The 13165-nt window shown below is 44.0% G+C and overlaps 1 protein-coding gene across 2 annotated transcripts in view; it reads right to left on the bottom strand.

The window, feature by feature from the left end:
- SUCLG1 (succinate-CoA ligase alpha subunit) overlaps window positions 1-13165 on the bottom strand; it is a 42638-nt gene that overhangs the window by 20484 nt on the left and 8989 nt on the right. Inside the window, exons 2-3 of one of the 2 annotated variants that reach the window (XM_027846115.1) lie at window positions 5351-5457; window positions 418-534 (exon numbers count right to left, since the gene is read on the bottom strand). In XM_027846115.1, coding sequence (XP_027701916.1) covers window positions 418-534; window positions 5351-5457 — 224 coding nt within the window. The remainder of the gene's footprint in view (window positions 1-417; window positions 535-5350; window positions 5458-13165) is intronic. The other variant, XM_027846116.1, reaches the window with a different exon arrangement.

Below are 13165 nucleotides of genomic sequence, written 5' to 3'. Positions count from 1 at the left end.
CCCCCCCCCCCCCCCCCCCCGCTAATGCAGGATGAAATCACAGATCTATTTAAAAAGTGTATTTAGAACTTTAAGATTTACAAAGTACTTCACACTGCACTTCTTTTACAGATCATCTACAGCAGAGATTCTCAACCTTTTCAGGAGGAGGGCCAACTTTCATTTCCTATAAACTAGAAATCACTGAGAGGGACTGAGCGTGTGGGGGATAGGAAGGGGTCACCAGAGCTAACCTACAAAATAATTTTTATTTCTCGTGTCTCTTAAAGCCTAAATACAACTGTTTTCAGTCCCGACCCAAATTCTTAGCTCTGCCTCTTGCAAGTGGAAAGGATCTCCCCAAAGGGGCGTGATTCAGATCACTACCTCTGGAGGGCTTTCAAGCCTCGCCACCAGCCAAGCTTTACTGTTCATTACCTCCTTCACGGTATTAAAGACCGGCAAGCCCAAATGCGTCTTGCCTCCTTTTCCTGGCGTTGTTCCTCCGACCAGATTCGTGCCGTACTCCAACGCCTGCTGGCTGTGAAAGGTGCCCTGGAGGAAAAAGACCCAAGAAACTGGATAAAGAGAAAGCTGAAGGCCTCAAGAGTAACAAACACAGCTCAACATACTTTAGACCTTTTGCCCTAGAAATAAACTGATAATTCAGAAGGGGAAAAGCTGATCCTTATTTCCATTTTTAAAACCTCAGTTCACAGGTGGAGTAAAAAGGAGTTATCCCAAAGGTCTAAGTACAGCAGTGTCACTATTCTGAAGGTCACTTTCCAACAGCCTTCAGACTCCAGAACACACGTGTGAACCTGAGAGAGAGAGAAGTCTTGGAGCAACAGACTCTGCTGACCAGGCCAGGCAGGGACACCGTGTACTTGAACCTGAGGAAAGGAGAAGGGAAACAAAAGAACAAACAAAAAACCTCCTGGTACCACTGTGTGTGATACATTTTTGGAAGATTTCCATATACAAAGTTTTACATAAAATTTTCAGTTCAGGTACTTCAGCCATCTAGAAAACTCATTTATATATGAATTAGCTCATTTCTCAAAGACGATGGGCAAATAAGACATGACCATTCTGTCCAGGACAGGGAATACAATTGCTCATATTAACAACACAATATTTAAGGGACATCTCAAAAACAGAGATTTTGTTTAAAAAAATCAAGACTTCTGAGAGAGAAAGTTATAGGCCAGAGAAAAAATTATAAGTCGATTCTCAATGATTCAGAGGCCACTTAAGCAGTCTGTGGAATATCCATGTGTTTTGCTTTTTCTCTACATCCTCTTGTTGGGTTCTTTGGGATACTCTACTAATCATTAGCACGTGCTCGAGGAGGGCCGGGGGAGTAGAAGGAAATGAATTTCAAACCAGTCCTTTTCATTACTTGTTAGTAGCAGTAGAAAAGACCAGAGAAATGGAAGTATTGAAACTGATGGGTAAAAAAATCACCCCTTTGATCTCTGTCCCACAATATTTACTGATAAGAATCATAAGGTGAAATGTGAGACTTGGCTGGGAGAACATTATTTCTACTATCATCATAAGGAGACTGGTGCTACCATACAAATAAGATGCTTTAGACAAAGTGGGAATTCAAAAATTTGCAATTTCTACATTGATGACATGTTAAGCACGTAATTTCAATGATAGGGATGACTGTAATAAACTAAAGAAGTATTCAGTTTAAATATACAAATGATTAAAGAATCAATATCAGGAATATAAACATAACCTTCAGTAATTTGCAAATAGTTACATGTATATCTTACATAATAATTTTATAAGCAGCTTATTAATTAAAAAGGCATAAAAACTGAACCCCAAAGTTGGAAGGGGCATGAGAAATCATCTGAACTGCCCCACAGATGAATATTCTAGGCCTGCCCCAGGCCTAGAACATCCCCAACCAAAACTCATTGAGCCTCCAAGCAGGCCTCCAACAAAGAGAGGGGGAGGGGCACTGCACGGCCTCCAAAGCAGCCTCACCACTTTTACGTAGCTCAGGGGTTCTTAAGCTGGGGGTCATCAACGTATGGCAGCTTGGACAGTTAGGAAGCTTTTCCTGACATCAAACCTCAATGTTGCAAATTCCATCTGTTTCTCCTGGTTCTGGCCTCTGAGGACAAACATAGCGGATCTCGTCTTTCCATCACAGGCCAGTCATCCTAATAGTTGAAGACACTTATGTGCCCCCCGAGTCTCCTCTTCACTAGGCAAAATCTTCCTATGACCTCGCTCAAGGTCTTTCCTCATTAAAGTTGTGGCGCCAACGAGTAAGTTTGTCTATGTGGGAAATTTGCTTATGAGAAATGTTACACTCTCTAATAATATCAGGAAAACGAGTCACTGTTACCCTATGCTGCCCAAACAGCCAAGAGGTTAGTGGTCTGAAAGGCTGGCAATAGGCAAGGGGATGGCGCCTTGATCGGGTGACTCAGGCAGAAGACACGCGAATACTTTTTGGTAAACATGCTTGGGTCAGGACCCACCCAAAGGTGCTAGATGCCTCTGAGAATGTTCAATGCCATTCCTGAGAATATCGACCAGAATGGCTTTTGAGTTCCAAAGCTGAATAGTGGGAAGTTAGGAGACAGTGCATATTAAATTGGCCAGAACCTAAAGACATGGCAAGTCTGACTTAACCAAGCCCATGGCAAAGCAGAGAGGACAGTTAGCCTCAGACCTACAAATTCTAGGCTATTCTCTGACATATTCAGAGATCTGACCATTCCAGACTGTTTTCAAAGATTCAATCTTCACTGGCAGAAGGAATTCCAGATCTGGACCATGCCACGCGTGTGCCTGGAACCCTGCCACTCAGATACTGTTTAAGACCACAGAATCAATAAACAAACCTAGAAAAACCTTAAAAATCATCTAGTCCAGTCTCCTCATTTTACAGAAAAGGAAACTGAGGCCCAGAGAGCTAAAGCGCCTTGCCAAGGCCACTAGGATTAGTGGCAGGATCTCAGCACAAAAGCCCAGGCTTGCTATACTCCCGCCACTCTAGCCCCTGCCTGGGTAAATCTTAAGAGATGACCCCTTGGAGGATTCTGTGCCCTGGGCCAAGATCTGCATCAGAGAAAGGGCCTCCAGTCCCTCTGCCTCCCCAGGCCAGGAAAGAGTTCAACAACAAGCTCCAGTTTTGGTTTTACTACACATTCTTCACAACAGTTTTGGCAGCTCATAAAAGTCAATATGCGAAATGAATGCTGGCAGCCACTGGCAATTTGCATTGCTGGGTATCTATTAAGAAATAAAATTTTCCCTCATTCGTATGTGGAACAATGAGTGCCTGGGAAAAAAAGAACTAACGAGCTGAGCTGAAACAAAGAGGCAGAGAACCCCGCGGAAATATGCTTCAAATTTAAGACCAAAGCATCACCTCCCCACCAACAGCTTTCGAATGAATACACAGGAACTGGGGCAGTTAAAATCCTCGACGGCTGAACGTGAGCACAGCGTGAACAGGAACAATGGATGCCAAGGCAACTGCAGAAACGGGAACAACGAATGGAACTGTTTGGACCGACAGCCACCTAACACGGGCCACGCAGGAAGGGCCAGCATTTAGCCTGGGGAACGCCAAGCTCAGTAAACGACACACGTCCCACGGCCTCTGAGGCTCGAGGGCCTTGGCAATGCACGATGTTCCTGAGTCATGCGCCCACTCAACTAGAACTGGCCCGTCCTGCCCATGACTCGTGTGCGCCTGCTGTCCGAGGCCCGAGTGGGTGAACTGAGTCGGGACGGACTCATTGGCCACTTGGCTACAGGATGCTCACATTTTCAGGCACAATGACTCCCCAAGATCAATAAAACTGGAGGAAGCTGCCATCTGTGCTGGGGTGACGTTTGTGCACAGACGGCTCCAAAATCACAACCCCCCCCACCCAAGTACTGACATTATTAAAACCACAAAGGGGTTTTACATATAGCTTACACTTTATGACTAGAAAGTGAGGGGTTCTGGTTCACTGGATATTTTGGTTAACAAAGTGACCAGGCACAAAACACCTGCTTTCAGGGAATTAAAAGACTGCAAAATGTCTTTATCAAGTTATCTGTACGTACACTTATTTCCTTTCCCCTTACGGGACCATAAATAAGCTCCTTGAGGACAGAGATCAAGTCTGGAATGGCTATCTCTCATATAGTACCTCACATGGAAGACATAGGATATTTGTCACCTATGTGCCAAACGTAATCCTTCCCCGTCCTTTTTTTGGTTCAGATGATTTAAAAGGTACTTCAGCCATGTCGGGATCACGGCTTTGAACATCAACTGTCCTTGCCCCGTAAATGTACAAAGATGTTACTGACGAGGTTTTGGGGTGCTGATGCCTCAAAAATACCAAGTCAGGGTCTCCTGGAATGAATTCACACACTCAAGCCTTTTCTTAGTCAAATGGCAAAAAGTTTATTGTTAATGCTTTAGCAAAAGCAGGTAGGTCCTTAAGAGAACCTTCAAGAGACTGAGGTTGGTGCTGGGGTTTATATGGAAAAGGGACACGGGAAAGGAAATGTCAGGGACACTAATTAGGTAATCTAAGGGTCCAGGTGTATAGATGGGAAAGTGTAGGGAGTATACTAGACATTGAGGGAGCTGTCTGAGGCATGGACCTTGGGGATCTGGTGCGAGGAAGAGTCCTTGGGCCGGCCAGGGACAAAAAGCCTTGGGCCAGGCACCCCTCTGTCTGTTCTGATAAGAGAATGTGTTCTGCAACAAGAGAAAATTTTCTCCCAGGACAGGGGCCTTCTGAGAAATTGGGAGGCCTCTAGAGACGTGATCTCAGGGCTGGGGCCGAAGCACCCCATCACCACTGAACAGAATTACAGCTGAGAAAGCTGCTGAATAAGCCAGCTTTTACTGATGAAAGATATCTGCAAAGAAATGGGGCTAGAGGGAAAAAGGGAGGGGAGAGCAGGAGAAACTAATGAAATCACTAACATTTTAAACCAGAGATAGTTCAGAAAAAAAGATTAAGGTAATAAAAGGAATGACATTTTACGAGAAATATTTTTTAACCAAATTGATTTTTTAAAATCTTCATGAATTAACAATCTGTGTTTAATTTTTAAAGTAATTTCAAAGTAAAAACAGCCTTCCAATCCACAGAATCATGGATCTTGTCACTCCACAGGTCACCAAATGGCACCAGCTGCCACAACAACCATTAAAATATATCACCTCATAAAGCTGGAGACAACACAATGAGGACATTCTGTCACCATGTGCCTCACATAAGAGAACAGGAAACGATCTCTCAGGGGTAGACATATGTTTTATGAAAACAAAAAATGAATTGATCCAATTCCTCCAAGACAGAAAATAGACAGCATGGACACATACCTGCTTGCCAGTGAAACCCTGGCAAATAACCTTTGTGTTCTTATCGATGTAGAGGTTTTGCCTCGAGGCCATGTAGGTGCAATGCCTCCAGACTCCAGTCTGCTGCACTGAAAAACAGAGAAGGCGATGATGAGTATAATGGACACCATTCCTAAACGTGACAGGTCAGAACCGCCACATCAATAGCAAGGCAAGCAGCCTCCCGCACAGCCCTGCTGAGACACAGAGGTAAACCTGGGTCTAGCAGCTGAGATGGGACACACTAGGAGGCAGGACAAATGCTCAAAGAAATGTCTTCTCCATTTCAAATTCTGCAAACGGGGGCAATGAAAAGCTGAATGAATTGCCCAGCTTCCACAATTAAAGAATGCCAGGGCTTAAACCAGAAACGGGTTCTCTGTCAGCCATTATTGCCACTAAAGACTATTTAAGTGGCCATGGACACAAAGGCGTCGAGTTCTTTCCATCAGATGAATGCATCTACTGACCTGGTCAACACTGAAACCTAGAGAAGATGGGCCCACCAGGCTAAGAACCAAAGAACGCCAGAACTGTGAGCTCCCACCACAGAGAACTGGACAGGTCTAGTCAGGCCTAGACCCCATTCTGGGCTTCCTTCTAGCTTTCCTCCTGCCATGTTATTGCTGTTCCTGCAGAAGCACCCTCCCAGCTGGACCCCCAGGACCCACCCTGGAGGAACTATGCCCCTCAACCCTAGATCTCCCATGCTGGGCCTGCACTGTCTCTATAGTCTCTATTCTATTAATGAGAGGCTGGCCCCAGATACCCAGCCATTTTCCTATCATGCTACTGCCAATATATCATCATTCTGCCCTTTCCATCCCTTGTTCGGGGAATGACAATTAAATAAATATGACCCACAATTTCTGGAAAGGGTATATCAACTGACTGGCCCATAACTCCAGCCACAAACCATGTAAACTTCCCAGACCAAATCACCTCTCCCTGGCCACCCCTCCCCTACATGTGCTCCCTCCCTCCATCATTGTCTACCCCTCCCCTACATGTGCTCCCTCTCTCATCCCTGGCCACCCCTCCCCTACATGTGCTCCCTCCCTCATCTCTGGCCACCCCTTCCCTACATGTGCTCCCTCCCTCATCCCTGGCCACCCCTCCCCTACATGTGCTCCCTCCCTCCACCCCTGCTAGAATGCGTGCCTGTCTCTTTTGTATTTGTATTGCTATTTATAATTTAGGAATGGCACAAGAACACATACAGCTGTCATACACACCTGAATATTCTAAGTGCAATAAGATTCGAGCCATTCTAAGGCATATTACATTTATCTGTGCTCATGAGTTGCCATGGCCAAAGCATTCAGCACTTGATGGCCAGCCTACTGGCCTCTCCACACATCACTAAAGGGGTATTCAGACACTGGATGTTCATACCCTGGTGACCTAGCAAGTGACAGCCTTTAGGGCTGACTGTACACAGAACTCTTCCAGTTTGGGAGAAGCTGGTAGGGCTCGTCCTCGACAGGTACAGCCCTGGAGAACACCGGATCCTCTCCAGGCCACAATGAGGCCCAGGAGAAGGGTCTTCCTGGAGTTACTCCCCACCCTCCAGAACTGGGTGGACCATCTGTGTGCCTGTGTGTCTTTTAAGATGGCCCCTACCCTCAAGGAACTTCCATTGAATTAAGATAGATATGGACAAGAACTGCAAAGGATAAGAAGGACAGAGTGTGGATGGCGCAACAAACACATGAAAAGTGCTACAGGATAAGATGTCAACAGGTAAAGATGGGGAGGAAGGAATTTAGAAACTGGATTTAGAAAGATCTGGAAGAAAGATTTAGAGCTGGAAGGGCTTTAAAGGTCATGTAATTTAAATCCTTCATCTTACTGATAAAGAAACTGAGGTACAGAGAGGTTACGTTCCCAAGATCACAAAAGAAGTAAGTAGCAGAGGCAAGATTTGAACCCAAGTCCAAAATCCCTTCCATACCCCACCCTTCACCCCACCCCCACCCCTATGGCCACCATTCCAGAAAATAGGAACAAAGTGAACAAAAGAGAAGAAACATGTTGTAGAGGGTCATTAGGAGTTTGGAGTAGGCAATGGGGAGCCATTGAAGATTTCACATGGCCAGTTACACAGAGTAACGTGAAACAATACGATCAGACTTCTACATTAGAAAGATAAATCAAACAGTGGTATACAGAATGGTTTGGAAGGGAAAGAAACTAGACACATGACAACTATCATATGATCATGTGACTATCCCAAGTAAGAGATACTAATAATATGGATTATGGCAGTGAGGCAGTACAGATGGGAGACATTGCAAGACAAAGAAATGACCAGTATCAGAGCTTGACTGGCTATATAGGATAAAGGGAAAAGGGGAGTCAAAGGTCACTGAGAGTGTCACCAACACAAGTGATGGTTGGCGGCAGCAGTGATAGATGCTGAGAAATCAGAAAGGAGAATAATTTAAGAGGAAATCTAATGAGTTCAATTTCAGACAATTTGACTTTGAGACGCTGACAGGGACAATCCAGGAAGAGATGTCTGCCAAGCAAATGATGAAGGGAACTGCTGAATGAGCATCCTCACCTTAGTAATATAAACTGCTCTTTCACTTTTCCTTTCTCTCTTCTATTATACGTGTATTGATGAGACCCATGCGACCTCGTCTCATTGGAAGAGCAAAACAAAGCACTTGATGAAGATTCAACGATGGTGCTCAACTGGCCAAAGAGATGGAGTCTAATCCCAGCCCTGCCACCAACAAGTCAATCTTTCAGTATTTGAGCGACTGATCGGAAATGAGATAAAGCTTGACTTTTCTGCCAAGCTATAGAAGAATAGTCTCATCAATTTCCCTGCCTTAAAGGTTATTGATGCTTTCCCAATCTTATCTAGGAATCAACCAGACAACTAACAACTAGATGAGATAGTTAACACACTAGAGACCACAGAAGTGAGCATCCACAAGGATTCTCTGCCAGGCAACAGCAGGGGTCAGCAAACTGTTGCCCCACCACAGCAGCTAAGAATGGTTTTTATATCTTTCAATACAAAAACAGGCGGTCTAATAACCCAAAACAGGCAGTTGGCAAGACTTCACCCAGGTCATGGTTTGCAGACCACTGGGCTACAGCAACAGCTCAAATCTAGTAAGATGAAATTCAACAATAAATATCAAGTCTTTCATTTAGGTACAAAAAATCAATTTCAAAAGTTGAAAATGAGGGAATCATGCTTAGACAGCACATGTTCTGAAAAAGTTCTAGGGGCTTTAATGGACTGTAAGCTCAAGGAATCAGTAGAGTGAGGAGGGAGCTAAAAGAGGTAACATAATCTTAGGAGGGGCACAGGTACCAAGATGACTGATACTCCCACTGCACTGTGCCCATTAATGAATTCAGTATAATCTCTGTTGGGCTTTTAAAGCCCTTTATAACCCGGCTTCTTCCTACCCTTCCATTCTTCATATACCTCACTCCCTTCCACACACTCTGCTATTCAGTGACATTGGCCTCCTTGCTCCGACTGGCCATTTTCACTGGCTGGCCCCCCATACCTGGAATTGCCTTTCTCCTTACCTCCCCCTTCTGGCCTCCCTGGCTTCCATCACATTTCAACTAAGAGCCTACCTCTGGCAAGAAGGCTTTCCCAGGCCCCCTTAGGACTAGTTCCAGTTTATCCTGTGTGTATCTTGTTTGTACATAGCTGTTTGTTGTCATCTCCCAGTAGGCTGTGAGCTCGTGGAGGGCAGAGTCTTTTTGCCTCTATCTGTAGCCCTAGCACTTAGCACAGGGCGCTACCTAAAAACACTCTGACCTGACTTGTGATGTGATCACCCATGAATCTCTGATGGTGTCACTCAGCCATTCTTGGTGTAGAACAGGCTGATGCCCGCTCCAACCTCATTTGAGGTCGACCTTGAACTTGGAAAACTGTGATAATCCATGGCTCAAACACAACATTACAGGAAGAATACTGGTATGAAACAATCAGGTCTTTCTTTCAGGGAGAAGCTCGAGGTAACTAAAAAACAAACAATATAATTTCATAAAAGTCACAGAGGGCCCAGCTCCTTGTCCACACACAGTGCCTGTCCAAGATATATAAACTAACAGACCAACTCTGTGCACTATTTATCCAACTGAATAACACAGTCTGGATAACTAATATATTCATCCTTTTAATGGCCTAACTATGAAGAAAGATTCATTTAGGAAACTGCAATAGGGTGGAGTTTGATGCCAAATAGGAACACCTGGAGGGCATTATCATCTAGAGAGAAACTGTTTTCCATTTGGATTCTGTGCTAAGCATCCACATCACATCTCCCTGTTTTATTTTTTGCTTTTTTATTATCAGAGGATTGGACAGAGTTATCTGGGAGCAATATCCTCATTCCTCAATCTCCCTGGCAATCCTTAAGACACAACTGGCTAAAGAGACTAAAGGCTGACCTGCACTAATACCAAGTTTCCTCACCTTTGACTATTCCATTGCACAGAAATCCCAGGTCCAATCCTATTTCTGCTCCTTTTGCTTTTTCTGTCTTGCCCTATTCCCACCTTTGCTTTGAGAGCTCATTTACTCTGAAGAGGTTTCAATGAATTCTTTATGGAATTTCTCAATCTTTTTTGGCACTTATGCTGCAGTGATTTGCACAGTGGTCTTTTTATAAATACTTATCACAAGCACTACAACAGAGGACCACACACCCCTGAAATGATGCTTCTCATTGCCTTTGGGGGCATGATAACAGGAACTCTCACCGATTCTTTTATCTGGGTCTTTAACAAAGTTCAGAAGCCAGTCTTCCGTTGGATGCCACCTTCCTCAATCTTCTGGCTTCATTCACAACAAAAACGTTTCCTTTAGTAGCAAGTCGATCAATCAATAAGGGTTTAGAAAGCCCCTTCTATGCCCCATAGGCATATCCCGATAAGCCAGGAGGGCGCTGGAGACATAATTACAATTAACGAAATAATCTCTTCTGGTAAGGCACTTAATCATCTAAAAACTATTGATTTCTTGGCTTCCCTCATCCCCTTTTCTGCAAATCTGCCCCCGTCACTGCCAAGGCAGAAAAGAATCAGCACGCTACGCAAGGACATTTGCTATTTTCCTTTGTTTCGAGGGTTGCCAAGGTCAAAGAATTCTTCATTAACTGCCTAGTAGTAGTAGCAGGTCTGCATGGTGAGTCTCTCTATACTAAGCCAGACTCGTCCTCCTAAAAGCAGACAGACCATTGGCAAGACTATTGGTTACCCCTTTACAACACGGTAGAATAATAGGCCAGAGTTTATATCACAGGCAAAGCATTCCCAAACCCAGAACCACCTCTATCAACTATGAAGCATCAAAGTAGGCCTTTGTGGACTGACAAGAATACCCAAGTCTAATTAATTTGAAATTTCTGATAATTGGGACAGGACCTCCATAGCTACTTATAAAAATTTACTTAGTAAATTAAAAGTATTAACGATTGCTAGGAGAATGTTTAACTACTTAAAAGAATATGCTCTTCAAGAGCTCCAAATACACTTAAACACAATTGATAATCTCATGACAAACCATTCTTATCTATAAATTAAAGCACAAGTCAAATTTTTTAGGTTAATTTATGTCTACTTACCATATGAACTTAAAATTAACAATATTAGAGCTAAAAGGGATCTTAGTGACCATTGCATTCAACCCTTTTTTTTAAACAAATAATAAAACTACAACTCCTATAATTCACATTGGCCTTTCTCCAAATTACCAATAAAATCTTATTTTAATGAACTCACAGGATATATCTATTATTGTGTTATAAAGGAATTTTGCTTAAAGAAATTTAATGCCAGAAATCATAGCAGTGTAGCGTTGCCAAATTCCTCTCCAGTGAATTTACAAATTGAACAGTGTGCTCTGCACTGGGGGGGGGGGGGGAAGGCTGTGAAACCAGCAATCCATTCTCAAAGAAAGGTCCCAGGCTGTGATGGAGAGAATAATGGGTTTGAGTCCAGAAATTCTGGGTTCCAACCCCAGTTCTGCTACTAACTACCTATGAAAGTCACTTTACCTACGTCTTTGGATCTCAGTTTCCTTATCTGAAAAAAGGGATGATAAGACTAGTTGAGTTTTAAATCCTTTACTTTCCAGACTCTTTCTTCTGGCCCTAAACTCTTAATGAGTATGTTTGCATATGGATTAACAAGTTAGATTATTGAAATAGTTAAGATGTTGGAGGGAAAGGGTAATTGTAACCTGACAACTGGACCAATGTTCTTTTCTCTTCGGACTACATCACATCTAGCACTCGATCAAACTGGTTTCTGAAGAGAGTGACTACTATACTGACAATCCATGAAAGAAAGGATTCTCTATTCCAGAGAATTATCTGAGGCCAAATTCACAAAGTGCTTTGTCTAAACACCACCAGCCACCAGCACCAGAACAGCTCCACACTTAGAATCCTTCTACACATACAACCTACAACTTATGAATGGGTTATGTTCCAAAAGGTGACTTTCAAGTAAATTATCAGTAACTGGGGACACAGTGTCCCACAGGAATATTACAAATGGTAGTCAGGTTCTAGGACAGGGCACAAACTTCCATTTTAATGACTCCGAAAGTTGGAAGGGAACTCAAGGTCTTCTGGTCCACTCCTACCCCAATGTTGCATACATCATCTTTCCCATCTATGTCCAGCCTCTTCTCACCTTTCCTATCTATGCCCGGCCTCTTCTCATCTTTCCCCGTCTATGCCCAGCCTCTTCTCATCTGTCCCGTCTGTGCCCGGCCTCTTCTCATCTTTCCCGTCTGTGCTCGGTCTCTTCACTCCAAGCACAATCACCTCTCACCAGGCAATGGCAACAGCCTTGTAACTGACTTCCCTCTCTCAGGCCTATCCTCTCTCAAATCCCTCCTCCACAGAGGAGGGATACCAAAGCGCTATTCCTAAAGCCCGGATCTGACCATGGTGCTCCCCTGTGAAAGAAGTATAAATGAATCCCTCCTGCAGCTAAAATAAAAGATAACTCCTATGGCTGGCATCTCCAGCTTCCTTTTTCGGCTGATTCTTCATTCATCTTCCTTGCATTCCAACCCCACTGGCTGACATACACAACATCCTCCACACAACATTCCATCTCTTGCCTCTGGCTTTGGCAGAGGCCCCCATGCCTCCCATGCTCTCGCTCCTTCATCTCCTCCAAGTAGAATTCTTAACTACATTCAAATCCCCACTTAATTGTTACATTCTTCACAAAGCCCCTCCCTATTCCATGGTCAGTGCTACTCCCTGAGGCCCCCAGAATGCTATCTCTCATGTACCTAATTTGAATGTACTTATCTGTATGTTTGCAATTGGGAGAACGGGAGGTCCCAGAGAGCAGAGACTTCTCATTTATGGATCGGCATGCTTGGCACAAGGTAGGACTGTGACAGGAACATGCTAAATGCTGGTTGAATGGAACGGCTCCCTTTGTCTCCTCCAGACTAACTATCCCTAATTTTCCCAAGAGTGTTTCTTTTTTTTTTTGGCAGTTTGCAGACAAGTGTACCACTGAAGTCACACTCACAAGGCCACAGGGCTAAGGCATCAGATCACAGCCCTGCCCTTCTAAAGGGATGTGACACAGGAGAACTGGAATTCCCCATGAATAGGACATGGTACTTTTATAAGTCTTAAGGCTGCATTCACTTTTTTGTTTTCCAACGACTAATTTGGGGCAGCTAGGAGGTTCAGTGGATAGAGTGCTGGGCCTGGAGTCAGGAAGATTCCTCTTTCTGAGTTCAAATCCAGGCTCAGCCATTTACTAGCTTTGTGACTC

The sequence above is a fragment of the Vombatus ursinus genome, unplaced genomic scaffold (assembly GCF_900497805.2).
Source record: "Vombatus ursinus unplaced genomic scaffold, bare-nosed wombat genome assembly UNPS02015066.1, whole genome shotgun sequence".
Taxonomy (NCBI): Eukaryota; Metazoa; Chordata; class Mammalia; order Diprotodontia; family Vombatidae; genus Vombatus; species Vombatus ursinus.
Note: the sequence above shows the minus strand (reverse complement) of the source record. Positions and strands in the feature narration are given on the sequence as shown.